Source organism: Rhinatrema bivittatum, chromosome 2, assembly GCF_901001135.1.
Source record: "Rhinatrema bivittatum chromosome 2, aRhiBiv1.1, whole genome shotgun sequence".
NCBI classification, from domain to species: domain Eukaryota; kingdom Metazoa; phylum Chordata; class Amphibia; order Gymnophiona; family Rhinatrematidae; genus Rhinatrema; species Rhinatrema bivittatum.
Genome location: NC_042616.1, coordinates 258,394,135 through 258,421,069, shown reverse-complemented (window position 1 = coordinate 258,421,069; position 26,935 = coordinate 258,394,135). Strand labels below are relative to the sequence as shown.

General features: G+C 44.5%; 1 protein-coding gene across 1 annotated transcript in view; it reads right to left on the bottom strand.

The window, feature by feature from the left end:
- Positions 1-26,935, bottom strand: part of NEK10 (NIMA related kinase 10) — a 587,606-nt gene that overhangs the window by 517,445 nt on the left and 43,226 nt on the right. Inside the window, exon 4 of the mRNA XM_029587074.1 lies at positions 9,047-9,180. Within this exon, the coding sequence (XP_029442934.1) occupies positions 9,047-9,180 (134 nt within the window). The remainder of the gene's footprint in view (positions 1-9,046; positions 9,181-26,935) is intronic.

Genomic DNA, 26,935 nt, shown 5'->3' with positions numbered 1-26,935 from the left:
TGCGCTGGAGGGGTAGTTTAAATGATACATGCGTACTTGTGAGCAGAATTTAAAATTACAGCATCTCTCCGCTCGCGCAACAATACACAAATTTATGGGCTCATGCAAGTTCCTTTTAAAATTATCCTGTTAGATAACCATTCACCTCCTATCTCTCCAGCAAGGGGGTACAGGTCTCTATGGCTGGAAACCAGTGGTATTATCTCCTGGATTGCAGTGACACCTAGTAGACATGACTGCAATTAAATTATTTTTCCAGCAGATAACATTTTAATTCAGATACCAATTGTAGATCTTGGAATCAGAACCTGGGTATGTAATACCTGCCTGGAGCCATTGAAAATCAAGGGATCAATTGCTATTGAAACTTTTAATTAGGTATAAAAAATAATGTTGCCTTTGTTTAGGATCAGACAGACAGAAGCAGGGAGAGGGAGAGATGCCATGAAGTGAGGTTTTTTTTAAAGCCAGTCTCCAGGCTGCCATAATAAAGAAAGGGGCAATTTCAGGTGACTGGAAGTTTTCCTTACAGCTATTATCTGAAGAAAAGTACTTATGCAGCAGCACTGAAAAAGAAAAATTATTTTGTAGTGAGGGAAAGAAAGGTGAGCTTTAAATATTTCTGACTTTGTTTTATCTCTGATCCTGCATTCAGCTAGAAACTCAGGTGCAGTGGTCTCTGCACCAGTGGCAGCTCTAGATGGAAGGTCAGATGGCAGCCATTACAGGTCCTTCTTTCCTTCTCTGACTATGTACTCTCCATGATTATAGAAAATCAATTAGAAAAACTAACTCCCTGACTCTGAGGATCTTTCCCAAGTTAATTAAACTGATTTGTTAACTAGACAAAATAAAAGGATAAGCAAACTTTCCCTATCTTGGATATTGTTTAAAGGGGTACAACACACATATTCACTTTTACAAACTTTCACACTTCCTTCTACTAAGGACAGGTCCTGTCCAGGACCGTACAATTAACTGTCCTGTCTCCTTAACATGGCACAGGGGTCAGGAATCATTTTTATTCAAAAACCACTTGTACTTCTAAATTTGCGCTCATGACTACACTAATACTGCTATTATAATATTTTCCTTTTCTGTTCCTCCTTAGAATAGTGGCTGGACTCCCCAAATTCTCTTCTTTTTTTCTTTCTTTGGCCTATGACAGAGCCATAATGGCAGTTCTGGCCTAGTCCAACCACACCCATCTTCTCCCATCCTATTTTATTTTCAAAAACTCTTTTTCTCCCAGAGACTAGATCCCTGCTCTGGTGGCATCACAAAAGTAATGCCATTTCTAATAATTTTCAACAGACCTTATTCCTGAAGTAAAAATGTTACCCATTCCATGGCACAACTGCCAGCCACTTCTTGTTAATCTTTAACATTTTTTTAAAGTGGCTGTGGCGTCTCAGAAATCCCCAGGGAGCTGATCACCTTACTTCCCTGGTTTTCCTACCCTAGGCATTTCATTCCCATGAGCTTACAAGGCTGTCTCATTGGGCTACTATGATTGATAGGATTACCTCACCCTCTGTCCAGAGTGCTGGGGGGGGGGGGGGGGGGGGGACAACAGGCTGCAGGTAGAATAGTGAGCTGCAAGAAAAAAAAGCCCAACTTTGTCCAGGATAGATTACATTCTCTTCTCTAGGGGGAGATTGGCACAGATGCAACAGGCGGAGATTGGGCTGCCCGAATTATCGGATCATTCCTTGATCTGGATGGAGGTGAAATGGGGGGCGGAGATGGGTAGGCCGTGCAGGTGGAGGTTCCCCTCACATTTAGCTAATGACCTGGACTTCCAGGCCTATCTTAGAGAGAAATGGGTGAATTATACCTTAAACAATGATCAGCATAAAACTACCCCATTATTATTTTGGGCTGCGGGTAAGGCAGTGATGTGGGGGGAATAACAGCATATGTGATCAGAAAAGCCAGACTGCACAATCAGAGCATTCTGGAATTGGAGAAGGAGCTACGGAAGGTGAAGGCCTACTTAATCAAGTACCCCTCCGAACATAATAAAAAGACGTACAGAGAAGTGTTAATCTCCCTGAATACTTACATTCACCAGAAAATGGAGAGGCATATGTTGTATGCTTCACACTGCCTGAACCATTTTGGCAATAAGGCAGGAAAGTTATTGACCACCCTAGTTAAAGCTCAGCGGGGACAAACCTTTATTAATGCCTTACAGGACACTATGGGGTCAGACATAGCTCCACAGCGTCCATATGTAACATCTTTAGGGCGTTTTATGAGAACTTGTACAGCACAGAGGTTACAGAGGACGCAGAAGCCCAGGAAAGGAAGTTTTTTCAAGGGTTGACCTTACCAATGCTTTCTCCCCAACAATTGGAGTGGCTCAATAGGCCAATTGAAATCCAGGAGATTGAAGTTGGGATTAAGAATAGCCCCACTCATAAGGCCCCGGGACCCGATGGGTTTAATGTGGAATATTATGAGATACTGCACAAGGAAATGGGAACGGATCTTTGGGAATACTTCCTGGCAGCCCATGAGCAAGGGGCATTCCCAAAGGAACCGACATTGGCATATATTACAGTCCTTCCCAAGGGTAGGAAGGATCCGCTACATTCAGCATCATATCGTCCCATCGTTCTCCTGAATTTTGACACTAAATTGTTTGTTAAGATCATTGCCAACAGACTGCATGTGGTTCTGCCCTCTTTGATTTCTGTGGAACAAGCTGGGTTCGTTAAAGGCAGGACATCCGGCAAACATATTATCTGTCTGTGGATGGCAATGTCACAATGCAAATTAAGGGGGACTCCAGCACTGGCAGTGGGGTTCGATGCTGAAAAGGCATTCGATCATGTGGCATGGCCTTATCTATTCTCTATATTGAAGTGTTATGGGTTAGCGGGTGATATCATATGCAATATCGCCCTATTGTATCAGACCCCATCATCATGCATCCTGGCCAATGGAGATATATCATGAAGCTTTGACATACAGCGTGGGACCCGACAAGGGTGCTCACTGTCTCCCTTGCTTTACATCTTGTCTTTAGAACCATTACTCAGGAAAATTGTTGCGGATTCGGGAATTGGGGGCTTTGTGATTCAAGAAGAAACTTTTAAAATCGCTGCCTTTGCCAATGATGTCCTGGTATTCTTGACGGACCTAGCGCGGTCCCTGCAGAGGGTGATGGACCTACAGCGGCACTTTGGTACCTTCTTGGGACTCAAAATTAATCTTGACAAGTCTGAGGCATTGGATGTAATAGGCTCTCTCAAAAACCAGTGGCTAGGCCCCTTCCCGCTCCATTGGGTGGAAAGGGAGATGAAATATCTGGGCATTAAGATTCCCACTAACATTGATAATATTTACCGATGCAATATAACGCCTTTACCTATTAAGACAAAGGAGAGAATGGAGCAATGGAGAGCACTTCCCCACTCAATCAGTAGAATTCAATTATTAAAAATGAAGGAGCTCCCACGCTGGCTCTATGTCCTTCAAATGTTGCCTCTGTGGCTCTTAAAGAAGCATGTGAGGGACCTGGAGAGAAGTTTGGGTGTTTTTTTATGGAGGGGGAAAAGGGCGCGTATTGCACTGTCAGCCTTACAGCTTCCTTGGGAAAAGGGGGAATGGACTGCCTGAACATACAGGATTATAATATAGCGGGTCTTCTCCGACATGTTCAGGACTGTTTGCTGGGCTCTGAAAAATACACACCCATCAGTTTCCTCCAGGCATGCAGCGAATCCATTAAACTTCAGAATTTACTGCAAGTCTCCGGTAACATTCTACCTAGAGAAATCTCCTGCAACCAATTTCTCCTCAGTTGCAGGATGGCATGGTGAGGTTTATGTCATAGACTTGGGGTTTCATGGGAAGTGTCACCTTTCCTTTTGATATGTGGCCATCCCCATTTTCTCCCAGTGCTTGGACACTCGGTGCTCACTGCCTGGGAGGCTAAAGGATTGGAGTTTCTTCCCCAATTTCTACAGAATGGTACTGGAGGGGTACTCTCCTTTGAAATGCTGAGACAGGATTATGGCCTTTCAAATAAAGAGTTCTACATGTATTTACAGGTCCGACAGTTTATTGAACATGATCTGCTACCGAGATCTAGCTCGCCTAATGCTCCCATCTTTGTAAATTCTTTTCCACCCTGAAAGGACAGCCAATAACATGCGCCTCTTTGAAGCGGGCGATAGGAGGAATTAAAGTTCCAGGTTCACTGCTCGGGCTTACAGAGCACTGGAATCAGGAGATGAACACTATAATTACACCCGAGACACTGGGGCGATGTTTTGTGGGCATTAAGCAGGTCTCCGACAATGTATTATTAAGGGAAACACAATATAAATTTCTCAGACGGCTTTTTGTATCACGAATTTGGGCCTGCAAGGCCAAACTGACCAACAGTAACACCTGTATTAAATGCAAGACTGAGGATGGTACTCTATTTCACCAATTTTGGGATTGCTGTAAAGTGCATAGGTTCTGGTATCACATTTTGAGTTTCCTCCGTGGCCTTTACACACACCCCTTCCGGGCTATCTGTGTTTTTGTCTCTTTGAAGTGATGGACAGGTTGCCGGCCACAGTTTCAGTTGAACAGAGGGTATTCCTACAAAAAGCCTTTTGGTTGGCGAAAAAATCAATTTTGGAGCTGTGGATAAAGGAAGAGCCTCCGACTATGACATCTTGGAGAGTGAAATTACATCATATGGCAGTCTTTGAACATATCACCGCCAAAAGGTCGACCCCTGCTAAATATAAAGAGTTTATGGACAAATGGTCTGTGTTCATTCTGTCTCTTAATGCCAAAGCGCGAAGCAGACTTTTTGATATGTCGTAACCAGCACCCCAACATCATAGGGTTGTAAAATTATACTATTCCGCCATTGTTCATTGTTTAAAGTGCAGTATAGGGAGTGAACCCTCCCAAGACGCTGAAAATCACCAGTGCTAGGGCAGGGGGTGAGGAACGGGGGGGGGGGAAATATAAGCTGTACTATCTGCAGATGTGTAAATGTTTCATGATATGGTTGAAAATAAAGATTATTATAAAAATTTAAAAAAAAAGCCCAGTATTTTTTTTCTTTCTAAACAAAGTCAGGCTTTCTCAGCTCTTCTCCTGACTGAGCTGCTCTAAGCTTGGACAGCTTCTCCTCCAGCCAGCCCTAAACCATGGTAGCAAATGTGTGCCAAACACCCTGTACCTATGCCAGCAGGCACTTCCAGGAGGTATCTTCAGAGGAATGGGTGCCCCAACTTCTACAGGTAAAAAACTTCTTTTTTTTTTTTTGCTTTGTCTACATTAGCTTTATGTTTTGGATTTTTCTTATTACTTTTAGTGTCCTCAATTAGTTGAGATATATGTCTAACAGTGACACTTCTGCACACAGTGATTTAATTTTCTCTTCTATATGGTTTTTCCAAGGAGTCATCGTTATCATTCTCCTGTTCTTCTGATCTTGTGCCCTTGTTAGTAAGATTCTCTCAGTAATAATTTTTGTTGCTCAGTATTGTATCCAGTTTATGGCTGTGATATCAATAGATGACATTTTAATATGGATTGTGACCTTGTTCATCTCACTTATGCTTTTAACTTCGGGTGTCAGATTTATCTTAGGTACTTCATCCCTCTCCAGGGCTCTAGCATACATATTCCTCTTTACACAAACCTAGGAGCTCAGCTGCCAATTCTTCAGTCTCCTGATTCCTTTCCTCTTCATTCTGCTTCTTGGCCTATCTTCCCTTGTTCCTGCGATGCACCATTGTTGTTCATGGATATCTTCCAATTCTTCTGAATGCTTGGACACCTTAGTTCTGGTGTTCCTTGACTGCTCGGTCGCCTGATTCTTTTGTTTTTCCCTCCGCTAACTGGCCTGACTTGCATGGTTCTTTTTTTCTAGCACTGCAGCCTTGTCTTTCACTAGTATTCAAAAGTTGCCTCTTCCAATTGTTTGGGAAGTTTTAGCACCTTTGTTTTGGTGGTCCTTGACTCTTCAGGTACCATTTTCTTCTGGTGGTCCTCGAGTGCTCATGGTCCTTTGTCTTGATGTTCCTTGGAGACATTGAACTGGATTTTGGATTTAAATATTTGCATTTCCAAATCTGAGCTCCAGGAAAGTTATACATTAAATTATAACAGGTAAGTCCCTTCCCCAGAAGGCTTACAATCTAAGTGGTGAATTTTAAAAGTGTTTCTTGCATTAAAAGGCCCATAATATGTAAGTATCTGGGCTGCGTGCGAGCATTGCATATGTTAAAAACTGGAAATTATGTGCATATCTATGTAGGCACAAGTAAAACACAAAAAGGGGTGGAGCTAGAGCATGTCGGGGGGGGGGGAGGAGTTCCAGGGTAGGCCCAACAGTTATGTGTGAAAATCTGTATTTTAAATACTGCAGCCATAGCATGCAATGGTTTCTTAGCCGCATATATTTACTGCTGCTCCTGATGAGGTGTAAGTCTGCAGAAATCGCTTTTTAGGCCTAAATCAACAGGGTGAGGGGATCAATTGGGTGGAGTGCAGGCTGAAGAACCAGAGGTGTCTGGATGACCTTGGGATAAACTAGGCAAACTAGGACTAATTTGTAAAAACTGGCAATGTCCTTCACATGAGCATATTTTAAAATCTATTTGTATGTGCATGATAAAGCTGACAAAATACTAAAGAAGATATGCAAAGTATGTTTGCTCGAGTAACAGATTAAAATTAGAAGCACACATACGAGCGGTAGGCATATTTTAAATCATACATGCACAACTATGTGCATGATTTAAAATACATGTCCATACGCGCATGTATGGGTGCCTACATACTTGTTTTAAAGTTTCCATCCCAGTTTATACCTGAGGCAACAGAAGATGAATTGACTTGCGGTCACAAGGTACATATTTGGGTGAAGCAGGATTCAAAGCCTGGGTTCCCTAGATCTCAGCCAGAAGGTTGGTTATCCCATTCCTCCAACAATAGCTAATGCTATATGGTTTGAACCTCAAGACAAGAAAATCAACTAATTGGAGTTCGACAAAACCAGATACAGCATGAGAGATGCCTGTCTCTTCTCTGCCTCTTATACAACTCCATGATGGCTACTGAGCTTCATAGATCCTGCAAAGTAGTCCAGATTTGAATAGTCTAGGGTGTGGCTGCCTGAGGAGTCTCCTCTGTACAGCTGTGCAGCCATTCATGTCCTGCTGTATAGACCTTCTCCTTTCTCTATCTGCCAACCAGCCTTCTAGCCACTACCTCCTCTTTCTCTAGGATCCAGAACACTTCCATGTTGCAAAAAAAAAAATAATAATAAACCAAACAGATGTTAACAACTTCCTCTCTTTTGTAATTGTAGAAATCACTGTTTACTCTGGACAGCTTATTGGCAGAATGTGGCCTTTCCCATCTAACATTAGCTCACATATGTTATGAGTCCTGCATTGTGCATACTTTAATGATTACTGCATCATGTTTTTTGCAACTCAGATTTCCTCATTTACATGCTCACTTCCTTAAAGACCATGTAGGTTTTTGATGCATCCTTACCAACCAAGTTTTATGTAGTAAAAGTACTGCACAAACTTCTTGATGATTACTATATTGTTTATAGTTTATGTAAATGCCTGCACTGTTTAATGAATCAATCCCTTAATGTCCTTTCCAGAAGAGTAAATTCTGCTTTAAAATTTACTTTTTTGGCTACAGACCAGGTTCACAGTTAATGAGAAAATTTGATAAATATCTAAAAAGGTCTTTCCTGCCCACTTTTTTTTGGCTCAGTTTAAGATGTCTTCCTGGCTTTGCTCCTTCTACAAGTTATTGAAATGCTGTTTTGGTTCAGAAGCACCCAAGAAGTTTATGTGTATTTTTCTGAGCAATACTAATGCAAATCATGGAGAGCAAGAGGGAAATGTTAAATAACTGATCCTCTGCCACCAACTTAGCTACCCAACTTTCAAGCACAAGCCCAGCTGATAGCAGTAACATCCTTGTGCTGCATCAGCATTTTGCACCATGTGATGCTTTTGGTCAGAAAGCATCACATGGTGCAAAATAAGATGATGCAGGATTTGCCAGTCTGAATAAAAATCAAGCAATTTATCCCAACTTTGATACAAACCATGTGGAGATGCCAATTAATTGTGTAACTGCATTATCAAAACAGAAAGAAGTCCATATTCAGAGACAGTCTGGATAGCAAAGTTAACCAGCTGCACTATTGAATATGGCTAGCTATTTTAAAGTTAGCTAACTTTAGGACAGCTTTAGGATCAGGAGGCACTCCATGAAGTTAGCAAGAGCTCAAAGCTGGGGCCTGGTCTGCATGCCAGTTACGAATGCCTGGGCCCCAGCCCAGACCCAGGCCCAATGCTGGGGCCCAGTCCAGAGACCAGGTCCTGATGCCTGGGCCTTGTCTTAGACCAGGGCCTGGGTCCAGGATTAATACTAGGGTTTGGCCGAGGCCAGGGCCTGATGCCTGGGCCTTAGTTCAAGCTTGACACTGGGGCCTTGGCCCAGGGTCAGGATCATGTCTCAGAGGTCCTCTGACTTCTTGCTTCAAATGACGCCATCCGCTGGGGACATACAGGAGTAAATTAACTCAAGCGCATCCTCCTCAATGGAGGGCTCTATTTTGATATGTAGCATTAGGCCTGCATCTGGGCCCTGGCCTAGGCAGAGGCCCAGGCTTCAGGACCCAGCCTTGTATTCCCAACAGATAATGTAAATGGGGGTCGGGTAATTTCCTGGGCCTGGGCCTTTGCTTGGGTCTTGGCCAAGGTTCTTGCATCATGCCAGGGCCTAAGCCAAGATCCCGGCATCACGCTCACGTGTAAGCCGGGTCCCTGCTTTGGGTCTTGGCCTATTCTCTATGCGAGGTCCCGGCTTTGGGCCTAGTCCTAGGCCCAATGGTGATTTTTTTTTCCCAATTTTCAAAATAGGACAAAATTCTGGCAAAATTTCGTCTCATTTCCTATTTCATTTCGCTTGAAAGCCCATCCCTAATGGTAACCCTTTAACAAAGGTATTACTTTTTTGGGTTTTAATATTTTATGGAAACACTTACCTGAAGGCTTCCAGCTCAAGAGCTTCAGTTGATTCTTGCCAATAGCCACGGCTTCTACATCCATGAATCTGGCTGGAGTGTCGCTGAGAATCCGAATAACTACTTTGGGAAATTTCTGAGTTAATTGCTGGTAGCTGAAAGTACATTTAAAGTAGAATTAAAAGCTTATATGCATGATATGTAGCATAATGTAACTAAATATTAGCCAATGTCTGTAACTTTCTAGGTTTCAGCACCACTCTAATTACAATTAAAATCTAACCTGAGGTTTATATACTGGCTTTCTGGTCCATGAAAGGACCAGCCAATACTGTTTTCAGTAATAAAAGTTCAATCAAATATAAGATACATAATTATATACATAATCAAAGCATCTAACATATCATAATAAAAAAATCAATACATAATCAAATACATCAGGTATATAATAAATGCATAATATAAATCAATACATTTCTAAAACAGTATAAGATTAACTAAATACATAATAGAATATATAACAATACAAAAACACCCAACTGCCAAATAATCTGATCGACACCTCCCACTGGGGGCCAAACAGTCATTACTTCATCACTAAAAACCATCCAACCAATTAGATAATCCAACTTAAACAGCAGTTTTTCTAATATGTAGTGTCCAAAATGTCTGCCGCCAATGGAAAGGAACAGTGAAACGATTATTTGCAGAGCGAATCTACACCCACATGTTAGTTTGTCTTTATGGGTATCAGCAAGCTGGGAGAATGTGCAAAACGTCTCTACACAAAAGAGAAGTGTCCCAGACCTTTCAATCATTCACCCATGTGGCCACAAGGGATGCTAAATGTTGTCTATTTTTCTATAATTTTTCAATTGCATGTAAAACAATATTTAGCATATGAACTGCATAAATCTATCCCCAAACAGAAAGAGCACATGTCAAAATGTTGTGGGCATGGACCTTTGAACTGAGGTGGAGTTGGCACAACCTGCAGGGAGCAGCCCTGCAGATCCCCACCATCAGCTGACAGAACTAGCTGTGGAAGAGGCCAACTGGAGCTTCACTTATACCAACGCTTGTTCCCTTAGGTTGAACACTTGGATACCAGGGCAAGCAGGTCTTAGGCAGGGGTCTTTGCAGATGAGCTGGAAATCTGTGGGGAAGATCAGGTCACAGTCCAGGGTTTGGGGCAGGCTGAGTTCAGGTGAGTCAGAGACAGGGAGCGGTAAAGAAAGACAGCATTCAGGCATGGTCAGGAGTCAGGTAGTGGTTGGTGACAGGCAGAGTTCAAGTGTAGTCATGAGTCACAGGCTGAAATCAGTACCAAGGATCCATCTGAGGGAAGGCAGGACAGATAGGCAGAATGGGAGGTGAGGAATGACACAGGTGGGCAGAAAAAACAGAAGACACTGAAGATCTGAAGTCTGACGACAAGATGAGGACCTGATGAAGCACTGAAGATTGGCCAGAAGACAATGATCTGACAAAGAACTGAAGATGGACCTCAAGACAAGGACAAAGACCAGGAACTCAGGAATGAAGACCAGAAACACAGGAACGAAGACCAGAAACACAGGAACGAACAGAGTCAATTTGCTCTACTCAAGGTAGTAGACCTATTGCCCAGGCAAGGAGGAGCTGCTGCAGGGGCCTTTTATGGGCCTTTAATAGTGAGGTCACCAATGGGTGCCTTAGGAGGGTTCAGGAAGAGCAGCAGAAATGGAGCAGGCTGAGCACCATGGCCTGCCTCATATCCATTTGAGGGCCTTCCCAAGCACCGGAGGGTTTTGCTTTGGCTCGGGACTGAAGGTAAGTGCAGCGGTTCGCAGGGCAGGCCCGCAGACCACCAAATGCAACACGAAAAATTGATTAACCCCAATGTCAGCTGGTATTTTGAGAAACTGTATCATGGGGCTTTGTGTCTGTTGTTTCCTCTTTATACACACTGGGGTAGATTTTAAAAATTTGCGCGATCGCGTACTTTTGTTTGCGCACCAGGCGCGAACAAAAGTACGCTGGATTTTATAAGATACGCGCGTAGCCGTGCGTATCTTATAAAATCCGGGGTCGGCGCACGCAAGGGGGTGCACATTTGTGCAACCTGCGCGCGCCGAGCCCAGCGCGCGCTGCCTGTTCCCTCCGAGGCCGCTCCGATTTCGGAGCGGCCTCGGAGGGAACTTTCCTTTGCCGCTATTGAGCAGTTGAAAGGAGAGGCAACGGGAATGTTTCCTGCCGATGTTGAAGATACAGCAGGAGAGCAAGCCCAGGGACTGCGACTGCTGCCAGGAAATGAAAGCCAGTAGAAGCCAGCAAGAGGAAAGCTTCAGGGGAAGCTCCTGATGGTGAGAAAACTGCTGGCTCCTAATGTTCATCGCAGCGTCTCCAAAGGCATGGGGCTGCTGTGACTAACACCGGCCATGTGACTGGCCTGACCTGCCTACCAGGGCATTCTGAAGCCGCGATAGGCCCCTAATTGTCGGTAAGAAAGTAGGCATGTAACTTATTTGCATGTGAGTCCTGGTAGAAATATCACATGCAAACAACTATGACTGTCCTGTGAAACTCAGCACTCCTCAGTACATCAGCTTCATAGTAACATCAAAAGAGTTCTTCAACTTACCCAACTTAAAAGTCAACTACTAGAAGGTAACAATACTTATTGAAGAATGACGCCAGAATGACGGCTACTGCCTGGAGTCAATACCCTTATTAAATAAACATACACAGGCTTACGGTGACTCCAACATCGCTCTAAGCTTCAACAGCAAGAGGAAATGTGGAAAAAAGGATTCACACTCACAAAGAGGGGAGTAGCTGGCTTGTTACGGCGGTTACTACCCCAAATCAAATAAGCCTGATACTTCACTTTCAATGCATATACAGCAAAGTTCTCTGATTCAACGGCAGGGGAGAAGAAAAACTGATACTTCACACATCCAGCAGAGCTCTCTGCTTCAACGGCAGGGGAGAAGAAAAGAGGGTTCGCACTCACAAAGCGGGGAGTAGCTGGCTTGTTACGGCGGTTACTACCCCAAACCAAATGTGCCTGATACTTCACTTTCGATGCACATCCAGGATGGCTCTCGGCTTCAACGGCATAGGAGAAGACTTATACGTCACGCATATCCAGCATAGCTCCCTGCTTCAACGGCAGGGGAGAAGAAAAACAACCAATAAGGGCTAATAACATAGTCTGGGTAAAACAAATAAGCATGGGTGCAGCTTGCTTATTACGGCGGCTACTACCCCTAACGAATCAAGCTAGATATTTCACTTGGATGCAGCTCCATCACTGCTCTCTACATTAAAGGTGGGGGTGGAAGGGAAATAGAACCAAGAGCTAAGAGAAACAGATAAGTATGAGAGAAAATATGTGTGAAGCTTGCTGGGCAGACTAGATGGGCCATTTGGTCTTCTTCTGCCGTCATTTCTATGTTTCTATGTTTCTATGTTTCTATAAGAAGGGTAGGGGAATCTTGTTATTAGGCTGCCATCTAGTGGCATGAAAGGAGAATTGCTGAGAATAAAAAGGGAAATAGAAATTCAGAGATGGTCACTGCCAATATTGTTAATGCTGCAGGAAAAGAACTGTATCATATAGTCCCAGCATTCTGTTTCTGCATTCATCATAACACAATAAATTCCTAGCCTTCTCATGCTATTAACAATTTATGTGGTGATTAAAGAATTACACTGGGTAGCATTTCTAAATGAATAAAAATTACAATTGAACCAACTGAAAAGAAAGTACTCTAAATGTCCATATTCAGCAGGTTGTCCAACTAAGTTTTGTGCTTAGCTGGACAAAGCCCGGGATTTGAAAGTCTCACCATTGACCACCTCTGACTTAGCCAGATAAGATTTTAGCCAGCTAAAAACGTATTCTGCTAAGCCAGGAGTGGTTTGGAGGGGTTCCAGAGCGTAGTGGCATTACCCAGCTAAGTTAGTCTGGTAGCATTCATTTGCAGCGTTATTTGTCTAAGGGAACTATTTACTAAGCCATTGTATTTTTTTCTCAGCGGGTACTGCAGCTTTGTAAAGTCCATGGAAAGTTTTCCCAGCAATAAAATACTAGCGGAAAACCTACCACAATAAGGGGCCCGAGGTGTGCGGCGTGTGAAGGCAGCCCCACAACCCAGGGCCACAAACTTGTAAAGGGCCTTAGCAGCCCAAATATGTCCCCCCTCCCAGCATCTTGAAAACCTTGAAAGTCTTGAGACTCTTTGCCCAACCTTCCTGCCATCCATTTAGGTGACCCCCAATGGTAAAAATGTGTAATACTGAGGGCCTTAATATGCAGTACCAGTATGTCAAGAATACTATAAATATCACATTTGATGGTATTTCCTTATACACAAGCATTACTTGCAGAGCTTCTGATCTAGGGGTTTATATATTGCAAATTTAGGGGTTTATTTCTCAGGCAATTAAGTATATTTAGTGGGTACTAAAAATATATATTTATTCAGGTTTTCACCACACAAGTTATCCTTTTTGGCACATTTTTAGGTGGATTCAATTTAATAAGGTGCATGTCAATTTATCTTAAAATATTTATATGTTGTGTTACATGGTGTGTGAATGTGGTTATGATGGGGGTGGCAGGGCGTATATATGTGGCTGAGGGGTATGGGGGTAAGGGTGTGCATGCATGTGTGGCTAGAGGAGATGGATGTTGGGGTGGTAGGGATGTGTAGGATAGGGAGTGGAAGGCTTTGTGTATGGCTTCAGAGCTGGTGGTAGGCTGTATATCTTCTCTCAGATACACATTTACACATTCATTCTCTAACACACTCCTTCTCTCATACACATTCCCATGTCCTGACACAGACTCTCTCTCTCACACACAGAAACATAGAAATAACGGCAGAAAAGGACCAAATGGTCCATCCAGACTGCCCAGCAAGCTCGTGGTAGCATCAAAAGTATCAGGCTTATTGGTCAAGGGCATCAGTAGCCGCATCAGCAAGTTACCCCCACTCCTATTGTTTTCCCAGACCCCAAAGTCCAGTGTCCTTGTTGGCTGCTGAGTCCGATTCCCCCCCCCCCCCCCCTTTTCCCCCTACTGTTAAAGCAAAGAGCAATATCGGAGCTGCACCAACATCATGAAGGCCCACTGGCCAAGGTAGCAACTGCCACACAGCAAGTTTCACCCATGCACTTCCCTCTTCATTTCCATACTTTAGTCCCTAGGGATCCACAGTGTTTATCCCATGTCCCTTTGAAATCTTTCACTGTTTTTGTCTTCAGCACCTCTTCTGGAAGGGCATTCCAGGCATCCACCACCCTCTCTGTGAAGAAATATTTTCTGATGTTGGTTCTGAGCCTTCCCCCCTGGAGTTTAATTTTGTGACCCCTAGTTCTACTAATTTCTATCTAGCGGAGGTGGTTTGTTAATTGCGCATCATTAAGACCTTTCAAGTATCTGTAGGTCTGCATCATAACTCCCCTGCACCTCCTCTCCTCCAGGGTGTACATATTTAGGTCCTTTGAACTTTTCTCATAAGTCATTGGATGGAGAACTCCCACCATTCTGTCGCCATTCTCTGAACTGCCTCCATCCTGTCTCTGTCCCTTTTGAGATATGGCCTCCAGAACCGAACACAATACTCCAGGCGAGGCCTCACCAAGGACTTGTAAAGGGCATTTATCACCTTTTTTTTCTTACTGGTTATTCCTCTCTCTATGCAGCCCAGCATTCTTCACAGGCTCTCTCTCTCTCGCACCTGTGCTTAATGTAATAGGGCTTTATATTTGCAAAGATTGTGCCTTGTCTGTTAAAATTGAAATTGAAAGCTGAAAGAGAGCCATTTTGTCTGCTTTCTAGGGCCAAGAATTAAAATAAAGAACAGTTTCCTTAGCCAGTGTTAGTGGAGGTGGAGCTAATTGGATTTGGTTTGCCACAGTCTCATGTGCTGGGGAACTGAATCATTTTGGAGCTGGGATCTTCATGAGCCAGAGTCTTGCTGAAGCTAAGTGCAATTTTATTTTGTTATGTACCTGTGCTTAATGTAATAGATAATTAGCTTCAATTACCTCATCCCCAATTACTTAGTAGTTCCTTACAGCCTAGATATAACTTATACTGTCATATTGCTTGTTAATTTGGTTTGCATACTCTGCCTATTAATCTTTTTTTTTTTTTATTTAGGCATGTTATATACCGAACATATCATATGCACTTCATGTCGGTTTACATAAAAGTTGGATAAGTCATTAACATTTTATCCCAAAAACTCTTAATAAAAATAAATTAAAAATAAATGTAAATGAGATTAAAAATGAAACATAATTAAAAGAAACCTCATTTATCCAATAAATATATAGCTCTTAATAACAATCTAGACTAGAAAATCTTGACTAAAAAACATTACAAAATAATAAAATACAATTTAAATATAATAAAACCCTACCTGATAATACTCTCTTATAAATAAAATACTAAATATTCTTAAACTAGAGCTATAAAATTCCCAGGAAGGAAGGGTGAGGCATGGAAAGGGTGAATGAAATGAAGGAAAGGGAATGAATAAGAAAGAGGTAAGCGAGTGAGTGAAAGGAGATGAAGGGAGGAGAAGGGGATGAGATATAGGGAAGAAGAAGGGTCTCACACCAGTGGCGTACTAAGGGGGAGTGCATGGGTGCGGTCCACCATGGGTGACAGCCGAGAGATCGGTGGCGACTAGCGGAGCCCATCCTGCTCGCGCTAGAAGAAGAGGGAAGCCTCCAGGCCGCAAGCGGTGGGATCACTGGGAAGCCGCCTAGAGCGCCACAGATCTGGAGCTGGCAACTGCATAGCCTTTTCGTCTTCTCGCCCCCCGCAGTCCAGAAGAGAAAGAGGTGGGCGGCGGGGGTCAGGAAGAAGGAATGGTCATGCAGTCATGGCCCAAAGCAGGAGGAAGAGTAACAGCACTGCCCCCCCATCCTCCCCACCACAGATGCAGGAAGTAGAGCCACACCAGCCCATGCTGCCTCAAGAAAAATGAAGAGTTCCCATCTGTCGCGAGGGCTGAAGGAGGAAACTGCTGCTATGCTTCTGATGGGGAGCGGGGTAGGAAGTGAGAGAGTGTTTGTGTCTATGTCTGTGTGTGTGCGTGTATGGGAGTGAGGGTGCATGACAGAGGGAGCTGTGTGAAGGGGTGTGTATGTATGAGAGAGAAATGGAGGGAGCCTGTGTGCAGGGGTGTGTGTGAAAGTGTGTGCAAGAGAGAGAGAGAGAACCTGTGTAAAGTAGAGGGGAACCGGAGATCACTGGGGGGGCGGGGGGTATGGAGAAATGAATCTGGGGGTGGGTACCAAGGAAGTATCCACCCTGGGTGCCAAATACTTTAGGTACACCACTGTCTCCCACACGCACACTCTTTTCAGGAGGCAGAGTAAGGAGAAGACGGGGGAGGGGGGTAGGTTTGCCAACTTCTGATAAATTTAGAAATATTATTGCTGACACTCTGACTATTTGCAACAGTTCTGGGAGCCCTGCTCCCTGCCGTCCCCATTTCAAGAGATCAAAAAGGCCAGACCTCCTCTTAGTTTGGCAAACCCCAGGGGCCATCACACACTGAGCCTCGGGGCAATTTTAAATATCCTATGTGACCCTTTCTTTCAAACGTTTGGAGACCCCAGTTCTAAAGCCTTAGAATTATCCTCCGGAGCCCACGTCTATTTACTATTCCCTTGTAAATGTTTAATTGTTCATTGTGCTGTCATATATGCTTTCTAGCTCCCCAAACAACTTAGGGCCTCTCAAAAAGAATTTCTGGAGCTTCCACTAAAACTGATGGACTTGACAATGCGGACCAGGATGTTTTGAGCTGTTTATTTCTTTTCCTTTGTAATTTTCATCTTTGGCTCCTCTTTTTTATCTTCTCTCGGTAACACCCCTTATCTCCAAGTGCTCCTGCATAGCTTCCTGCAATGTGCTGCATCCTAGGGAGAGATTCAAATCATCTGCACTTTCTGAAGCCTTTTTACAGGCCAGACAGCTAACATTTCCTGCGAGCACTGACTGATGATGTTAACCCTGATCTAGTATAAAAGGAAACTCAGCACAACCATCCAGCACCTTAGCAACAGGTCCTCCTGCCTTGCTTGCATTGAGTATTGATACTTCTCGTCCTTGTCTTGCTTCCTGACCTCCTCTTCATTACTCACCTTGCCTCTAGTCCAGTTCCTTGCCTTGCCTTGCCTGCCTCCAGTCCTGCTCCCTGTCTTGCCTCACCCTTGTCCTGGGCCTTGCTGTACCTTCTTCCTGACCTTGTCTTGTTTGTCCCACTCCATGTTCTTGCCCTTGTCTTCCCTGCCTGTAGCTCTCTGACTGTTTCCTGACACTGCCTGATCTCTGCCTGCCATGACCTTGGCCTAATTCCTGACTTTATCTGACCACTCCTTAAGGGACCCATGCCTAAGATCAGTTGATCCCTGAGCCCAAAGGCTTAACCCTCGGAGAACAGAGTTGGTATAGGTGAAGCTCAACCTAGTCCCAAGCCTGAGCATGTCTGCCCACTGTCAGAATGAGCCTAGCAAGTTCATTTGTGAGGCTGTGTCAACCATGCCACAGTCAGAAGGGCTCGCTTTCTGGGACACTCTCCCTCACTTTGTGGTGTATTCTCTAGGGTTGGTATACCTTATGTGATAGTAGAATTATGGATTCTTGGTTTCCTCTTTTGCTTTTGTTTCCTTAGCTGCCACCTGATGTTTCTGTATAAGTACTTGCTTGTACTTTTGATTAAACTGATAAATAAAAAGTAAATTAAAAAAAGAATTATCCTCTGCAAACAAAAGACAAACAGTATACTGCTTATATGTATATATACTCACCACACCGCCCTCAGTTGATATATTAAGTAAAGCCCAATTTGGTGATCTATGGGTTAGAGCAGAAATCACTTTCTTCATCAAGTCAAATACTATATGCCACGGGGAACCAACTCTGGTCCTCAAGAATCACAAACAGGCCAGGTTTTTAGGATATCCACAATTAGTATGCATGAGATACAATAGAGGCAATGAATGCAAATCTATCTCATGCATATTCATTGTGGATATCCTGAAAACCTGGCCTGTTTGTGGCTCTTGAGGATGGGAGTTGGCCACCCCTGCCTTATGCCAAAACCTATTAACTCTGGGCTATTGCAGAGCATGTGTAAATAGGTCTCAGTTCATCTACACTCTTTCCAACAAAGGGGGGGATGAACCATTATTGAACTTACTAAGTTTAAGAGATGGTCCAACAAATAAAACTTGTAAGATACTAATCTAGAAACAGAAGTTCCACAATAGTCAACACAGATTTTCTGCACTTTTCCTCAATTAAACTGCACAAAAACCTTCCTATTTGCCATAAAGTGTGTTAAAATGAGTAGTAAGCCCAGTGAGACAGAAAACACAATCTTAGAATTCTGCTTTAAGAGGATATCCTTGAGAATAATTTATTGTATTATGAGGTCCATATTCAGACACTGGTTGGCTAGCAAAGTTAGGCCTGGATTTATCAAAATGCACTAAATATCGCATGCGATAGAAAAAAAGGGTGTGTTTTATGGTAATAGGCAGTTTATTGCAATTTGTGCTAATACCTATGCAAAGTGCTAAGTTACTGCAAATTGCGATAACGTTTTTGCACTTTGAGATAAGTGCCAGAATTGTGGTATTTCCTACATACAACCACTGGGGGGACCATGTTTACTATCAGGGAGAGAGAGAGAGAGAGACTAGCCATAGTACCCTAACTGTAGGTATTTATATCTCTATGGGAGGCCCACCTAGTAACTCGAGTTGAGGTTTAGGTATTAGTGTAGGGGTTAGGGGCCACTTTGACATTCAAAGTGAGATGAACGAACAGAACAGTGCTCTCTCTTGTGAAGATTTGATGACCTTCGGAGTGAGGAAACTCACTCAAAGATGAGGTTTGTGCAATGTTCTCTCAACCTAGCTTGATGATATCCAGGTAGAGAGTCCATTAAGCTAGGTTGAGAGAACACTGCACAAACCTCATCTTTGAGTGAGGTTCCTCTCTCTGAAGGTCATCAAATCTTCACAAGAGAGCACTGTTCTGTTCGTACGTCTCACTTTGAATGTCAAAGTGGCCCCTAACCCCTACACTAATAGCTAAACCTCATCTCGAGTTACTAGGTGGGCCTCCCATAGAGATATAAATACCATCTAGAGAGAACTATCCATGATGGTGATTTTAAATGTATTCCTTTAGCTAAGTGATTGTTTTAACAAAGCAGAAAGAGGTAGTCGATAATAGTAGCTCCAACAGTGAGGTCTGTCACAACATCTGGATCTGGTCCAGGTGTGCATGAGATACACAGTAAATGGCTAGCATGGTAGGGGTATAGCCAATGAAAGGGGAAAGTGAGTCAGCTTTAAGGTAAGCTACCTTCACTTTTTAATTCTGGGTGAATTTCCTAATAAGGACTCTCCCCCCCTTGGCAGCTAAGCTTCCCATTTGCAAGGCTTAAAAATGAGACACATAACTATACAGTCATTAACACTTTATTAATCTAATTCTTTTGGCTTTAAACAAACAAGGGAACACAGAATTTAGTCAGCTTTTAACCAATCTTCAAATAAAGTCTAAGCATTAACAAAAGATATTGCAGCACTTATTAGACTATATTCAGTTGGCTTCAGGGTAAGGCTAAATATTTCTTTGAGTATGAGACAATGACAATACCCAATACAAACATTTAAGGCTCCCTGAGCCATATTATTTTAGCTTGATTACACCAGTATCAACAGGCATAGTGATCTAATATTAGAAAAACTGAGCTGCAACAAGTTCAACACTCGCAACCAAATTGCCAGGCTATTTTGGTTTAGAAAAATAAAAAAACCTTTTCTTACTACCATTAAAACTCAAGGGCAGAGTCGGTAATTATACCTTCTGTACACCAATCCTTAATTAGTCAGCTGGGACCCAATCTCTAGAACCTTGCTAGTGGTCTGCAGAACTTCTTTGTATTCATTTACTCTTTACTTTAAAGAATGGCTTGCTGCTACAAAGCTTCCACAAAAAAGCCTACATATACCAATTTTCTCACTTACTATTTTAAACTTCTGAGTAACAAGACTACCAGTCCCACTAGAGAAACAGTGATCAACCATTATAAATCCCACTGCGTTACTCCAACCCAGCTTAATTCTACTGTTTCTCAATTAGTTTATCCTATCACAGGACTTCTGTACAGGTCACTTTTCTGTCGTAAAGTCAGTCTCTTAATAGTCTCAACAATTAGAACAAGAAAACTCCCTCGAAAATGTTCTAAAATTCAGTGTAACTTTAAAGCTGAGCTATCCGGTCAGTTTCTTGAATCCTCTTCATCCAAGCCTTCCTCCATGTCTGTGTTTGGTGAGCTGACTGCTCTGTCTCTATCTCCCCTCCAGCCACAATCCCTTATATTCCAACTTCTTCTTTATTTATAACACCTGCTAGCCTATTAGTGTAGTTCTGCTGAGTCATTGTGACTCAGATCCTCTCTGCATAGTTTCCACGCACCAGCAGTTAGTGAGACTGGAAGTCTGGAAAAACCAAGAAACTATCTTGATCTCTAAACCCATTTAATCTTTAATTTAAAAAAAAAAATTCCTTGCTTCATAATTTTGTGTCTTTCTTCTATGCAGAGACTAATGGAAATCCATCACAGGTTTCCAGTGCAAAAGTAGGTAACTCTGTATTGCCCTCATATGAACTCTTGTCCATGGCACCAAGTCTATGGTTGCTGCCATAGATCCCAGTAGTTGAAGATAGTCCCATGTGTTGTAATTATGTGTGTAATTGTGGATCCTTAGGTGCTGTGGAGGTGACCATGCCCACAAGGAGGAGCCCCGTGAGGAGCCACAGCACTGGGATAGACACCAACACAAGAGTTCTTTTATTAAACAGCTTGAAGAGGACCACCAGAGGTGGCAGTAGTGAGACAGTCTTGTAGTTGCAGTCTCAGGGACCTCGGCAGAGGGAGCCCTTCTCTCCTTGATGACGTCAGGAGGTTCCACAGCAGGTCTCCCGGCGAGGGGATACCGTGGATGAGATAAACTGAGAGTTAGAGTACTCACTAGGGGGTGGATTTTAAAAGGCCCGCGCGCGCCGGCGCGCCTATTTTGCATAGGCCGCCGGCGCGCGTAAAGCCGCGGGATGCGCGTAAGTCCCGGGGCTTTCGGAAAGGGGCGGGAGGGGGCGTGTCCAGGGGCGTTCCCGAAATGACGTGGCGTTTCGGGGGCATGCCGTGGCATATCGGGGGCGGGCCCGGGGGTGTGGGGCGGGCCCGGGGGCGTGGTCAAGGCCTCCAGACCAGCCCCCGGGACCGGAGGACGGAGCAGGGCTGCCAGCGACGCGCGCAAAGTTAGGGGGGGGGTTTAGATAGAGCCGGGGGGTGGGTTAGGTAGGGGAAGGGAGGGGAAGGTGGGGGGAGGGCGAAGGAAAGTTCCCTCCAAGGCCGCTCCGAAATCGGAGCGGCCTCGGAGGGAACAGGCAGCGTGCGCTGGGCTCGGCGCACGCAGGTTGCACAAATGTGCATCCCCTTGCGCGCGCCGACCCCGGATTTTATAAGATACGCACGGCTACGCGCGTATCTTATAAAATCCAACGTACTTTTGTTCGCGCCAGGTGCGCGAACAAAAGTACGCGATCGCGCAAGTATTTAAAATCTACCCCTAGGTGTTTGCTGTTGATATGCGATTCCACCAGGTCTTTTTGTAGAAGGTACAGGCACCGAGGCAGGGAGAGCAGGCCCTTGAGGAGTGAGTACCTGTTCCCTATAAGGCACCTGAAATAAAGCAGAGGGCCCCCAAGGAGTGGGTACCCAGGTTAGCATATACCCCGAAAGGCAGAGAGAGAGAGCTTCATGCGGCAGCACAGAGGCAGCAGAGTAGCGTAGACAAGAACGGATTTGAGTCCGTGCTAACTCACAGGTAGCAAGTAGAAGGCAGCCTAAATACCCTCACCAACGTGAGGAGCTTCCGGGGCTGGCCCGGGTCTTTCCTGCGCTGCCCCTTTAAAAGGAAAGGCTGACGTCACTGGGCATGTCTGGGTGACGTCAGGGGGCGGGGCTTCGGCAGAGTCAGTAATCCTGCCTTGGAGGAAGGTCTCTCGGCGTTTCCACACTGCTGAGAAGGCGGGTGAGTGCGGTCGGCCACAGCCTCCGTGGTCGACCGTCGTAACAGTACCCCCTCTTCAAGAGCCCCCTCTGATGAGTTTTCATCACCAATCATCCGGTCCACTTCATCCTCAGTAGTCCAGTTCTGTTCACTATCATAGGAATCCAAGCTGTATGTCTCCATAACCTGCTGGAAGGAAAGTCTATCCAGTCTCTCTTGTAAGGGGTTCACGGAGGCCGTGGTAGTTGCAGATGATACCACGTAACCTTTTGAGCACTCTTCTGCTGCAAAAGGTTTGTAAATGCTGGATCTCTTGTTCTTTATACTCCAGTATGGCTAACAGGCCATGAAATTTCACCAGTTCTTCGTTCTCCAAGGTCTTACAGTTCAACTGTGCAAGTATATCCAGTGAATTGAGTATCCCTGATGATTCGGCTCTCCAGGGATCCTTCTCGACTCTCTTTAGGGGAAGTACAGATTCCGATAGGACCGTAGCCATCTTCATAGACCGGGATGGTTCCAAAATTTCAAAGCAGGTTCCTGCACAGAGAGGTCCCCACTGAATCTGGTCAGGAGAAGACCAATCGAACTGAGGCTGGTGTCTCTGTAATCACGGTAACCCTAGAATTATAAGGCTCACAGTCTTGGGTAGGACGAAAAAGGAAAGGTGCTCAACGTGATATGTTCCAATGCTTAACGACAACGGTTGAGTCATCCGTGTGACTTCTTCCAGAAGGGGATTCCCATGAACAGATGAGAGTACCAAAGGAGGTTCCACCGACGAGGTAACGAGACTATAACGATCCACCAGGTCCTGTCGGATAAAATTTGCCCCAGCACCTGAATCTACCAGAGCCTGTGAGGAAACTTTGGTATCAGACAGCCCCACTGACGCGGGCAACAGGAAAAGGGGTGAAGCCGTAGCAGGGCCGAGGGTTATAACTTCAGCCGACTTAGAACAAAGTGGCATTGATCCATGAAGTAAAGGTGGAGAAGCAGAAGATCCATCAGAGTCAGAGACGACTGTTTGAATGTATGGTGCGGTCATGGCCAAAACTTGGGCCCGATCTAGTTGCATCGGTTCTTCGATAGGATTTGAAGGCCCCTCGGGTCGGAAGAGTAAATCCGAACAATATCCTCTTCATCCTTTATGACCCTCTCAGGCTCTCTCCTGTAACCTCCGGTTGATTCTCCCTGTGAGGTTAATAAGTCCCTCCAGGGTAGCGGGAAAGTCCCATGCCTCCAGTTCATCTTTAATCTGTGGAGATAAGCCTTCCAAAAATATTGTATTTAAACTGTTTCCCTGCCAGTTTAATTCTGTAGCGGAATTCAATGGCATATTCACTTAGGGGTCCAGAGCCCTGTCGAAGACAAAGGAGATCAGCACCCATGGCTGGCAGCCTGCCTGGCTCCTCGAACACCTGTTTGAAGGCAGACACAAACTGAGGCAGATAAGATAGCACAGGATTGGATTGCTCCCATAAGGTTGAAACCCAAGCCAGGACTTTACCATCTAATAGGGAGAGGATAAAGGTTGTCTTAGTCAAATCATTAGGAAACAGTGATGGTTGTAGGGTAAAGTACATATGGCACTGGTTTAAGAAACCCTGACAGCACTTAGGGTCCCAGAGTAATGAAGGGGGTTAGGTAGAGAAATTGCTATTTGATGGGTTCTATGTGTCACTGTTGGAGCAGCTGATGAGGAAGATGTTGGGTCCGACTTCTGCAAAAGATCCAGGTGGAGAGTCAGACGATGGTCATCTGCCATCACTAATTCTACCGAGGACTGAAGGCTTTGAAACTTCTGAAGAAGGCCAGGAAATAACTGGAGCACTTTCAACTCTTTCGTTTGCGAGTCCAGTTGAGCGTTCAGTTGATCCACAGAAGCGGATAATGCTTCCAGGAATCTTTGGTGTTCTTGACTCTTCTGTGCCAGGCCAGGGATGGCCTGGAGTGCGGATGTCTGAGCCGAATCCATGGAGCTAGCAATCTGTTGTAATTATGTGTGTTTATGGATCCTTGGGTGCTGTGGAGGTGACCATGCCCACGGGGAAGAGCCCCGTGAGGAGCCACAGCACTGGGTTAGACTTGTACTACACCAAAACAAGAGTTCTTTTATTAAACAGCTTGAAGAGGACCACCAGAGGTGGCAGTAGTGAGGCAGTCTTGTAGTTGCAGTCTCAGGGACCTCGGCAGAGGGAGCCCTTCTCTCCTTGATGACGTCAGGAGGTTCCACATTAGGTCTCCCAGCGAGGGAATACTGTGGATGACATAGACTGAGAGTCAGAGTACTCACTAGGTGTTTGCTGTTGATATGCAATTCCACCAGGTCTTGTTGTAGAAGGTACAGGCACTGAGGCAGGGAGAGCAGGCCCTCGAGGAGTGAGTACCTGTTCCCTGTATGGCACCTGAAATAAAGCAGAGGGCCCCCGAGGAGCGGGTTACCCAGGTTAGCATATATCCTGAAGGGCAGAGAGAGCTTCCTGTGGCAGAGTAATGTAGACAAGAACGGATTCGAGTCCTTGCTAACTCGCAGGTAGCAAGAAGAAGGCAGCTTAAATACCCTCACCAAAGTGAGGAACTTCCGGGGCTGGCCCAGGTCTTTCCCGCACTGGCCCCTTTAAAAGGAAAGGCTGACGACGACGTGTGCATCTAGGCGACGTCAGGGGCTTCCGTAGCGTCAGTAATCCTGCCTCGGAGGAAGGTCTCTCGGCATCTCCGCACTGCTGAGAAGGTGGGTGAGTGCAGTCGGCCACGGCTTCCGTGGTCGACCGTTGTAACACCATGTTCTTGGAGCTACTAAGATTTCAAAATTCATGACTTGGGTTATAATCTCCTTTTATTCTCTTTTCAGTGAGATATACGTCCCTTCTTTGATTTTGAAGTGTACTCCTAGAAATTATATTGACTGGGATGGTTGGAGTCTGCTCTCTGCATAACTATCTAGCCTAGATGCTCTAGAATCTCCACTACTCTGGACATAACTATGATGCCATCCTGTAAAGACTTTGCCCTGATCAGTCACTCATCCAGATATGGATGCACCATGTTACCTTGTTTCCTTAAAAAGGCAGCCACTACAACAACTCACCCACCCAAAAATCAGGACACACCCTGGACTTAATATTCATAAACAACAAAATATCTGCAACTGAACCACCATCTACAACCCCCACCCCATGGTCTGATCACAGCCTCATCCAAGCCAAGCTTCAACTCCAATCAATCCCACTACAAACAAACAACCGAATCATCGAATTCACCAAACCATGCTCCAGTGAAGACATCACCAAACTGTTACCTGAGGCACTAAAAACAATCAACTTAAATGACGCCAACACAGCCACAAACTCCTGGATATCTATCAACGCAGACATAGCCAATACATTATGCCCCATGATAAAAAAGGAAATAAAACAATCCACAAAGCAAAGAACACCTTGGTACACCCCAGAACTGAAAACCTCAAAGCGAACACTGAGACAGACTGAGAAACAGTGGAGACGAACCCCCACCTCAAACCTGAAAGACAAATACAGAACACTACTACACAACTATACAACTGACCTTAACACAGCAAAGCGTAATTTCCACACATCAAGAATTCACGATTACCAATTTAACCCAAGGACCCTCTTCGCCTATGTCAAAGACCTTACCAACCCCATCCAAAATGACAATACGCCAAACCCCAGCAACATCTCCAGTGAAAAACTAGCACATTTCTTCAAGGATAAAGTCAACAACATCATTGCCAAGATTCCGCAAACCCACAATGACTTAATTGACACCCCCCCCTCCTATCCACTCATGGTCACAATTCACTCCTGTTGCTACCACAGAAATTGAACCTATCATCAGAAAAACCAACCCTGCATCCCATCCCTTAGACCCCATCCCCATCAAAACCCTAAAACTCATCAGAGAGATTATTGTCAAACCAATAACCTACATCATCAACCTATCCCTAGAACAAGGAATCTTCCCAGAAAAACTCAAAAACGCCATCATCAAACCAATCATCAAAAAGCCTCAACTCGACAAATCCGACCCAGCAAACTACAGACCAGTCTCCAACCTCCCATTCTTAGCAAAAATCATCGAAAAAACAGTAAACAATCAACTCACAGACCACCTTGAAACCTTTAATGTTCTTCAGCCTGCACAACATGGTTTCAGAAAACTCTTCAGCACTGAAACCCTCCTCCTCTCCCTCACCGATACCATCCTCAAAGGCCGCGACAAAGGCAAATCGTTCCTCCTGATACTTCTTGATATATCAGCCGCCTTCGACACCATCAATCACAGAACACTCCTCACCAGACTTAAAGAAATTGGTCTCCAAGACACCACAATCAAGTGGTTCAAATCCTACCTCTCAAACAGATCTTACATCGTCAAGATGAACTCATCTGAATCCTCACAAGTGCCCCTCACTCATGGAGTCCCACAAGGTTCTTCCCTATCATCAACCCTCTTCAACATATATCTCATCCCACTATGCAAATACCTATCAGAGGCAAACCTCACCTACTTTGTCTATGCAGACGACATACAAATATTACTCCCCATAAACAACTCCATTCAACTCACTATGGAAAAATGGAACAAACTCAGCTCAAACTTATCCCATTTACTATCTCAATTATCACTATGTCTCAACCAAGCCAAAACAGAAATCATTCACATCCACGATGACCATCCCTCCTATCCACTCAAGTGCACCCCCTCTGACCACCCAGGAAACTCAATCAACCCGGGAGTGCCACAAATCTCACAAACCTCACTCACGCCGTCCACAAGAAA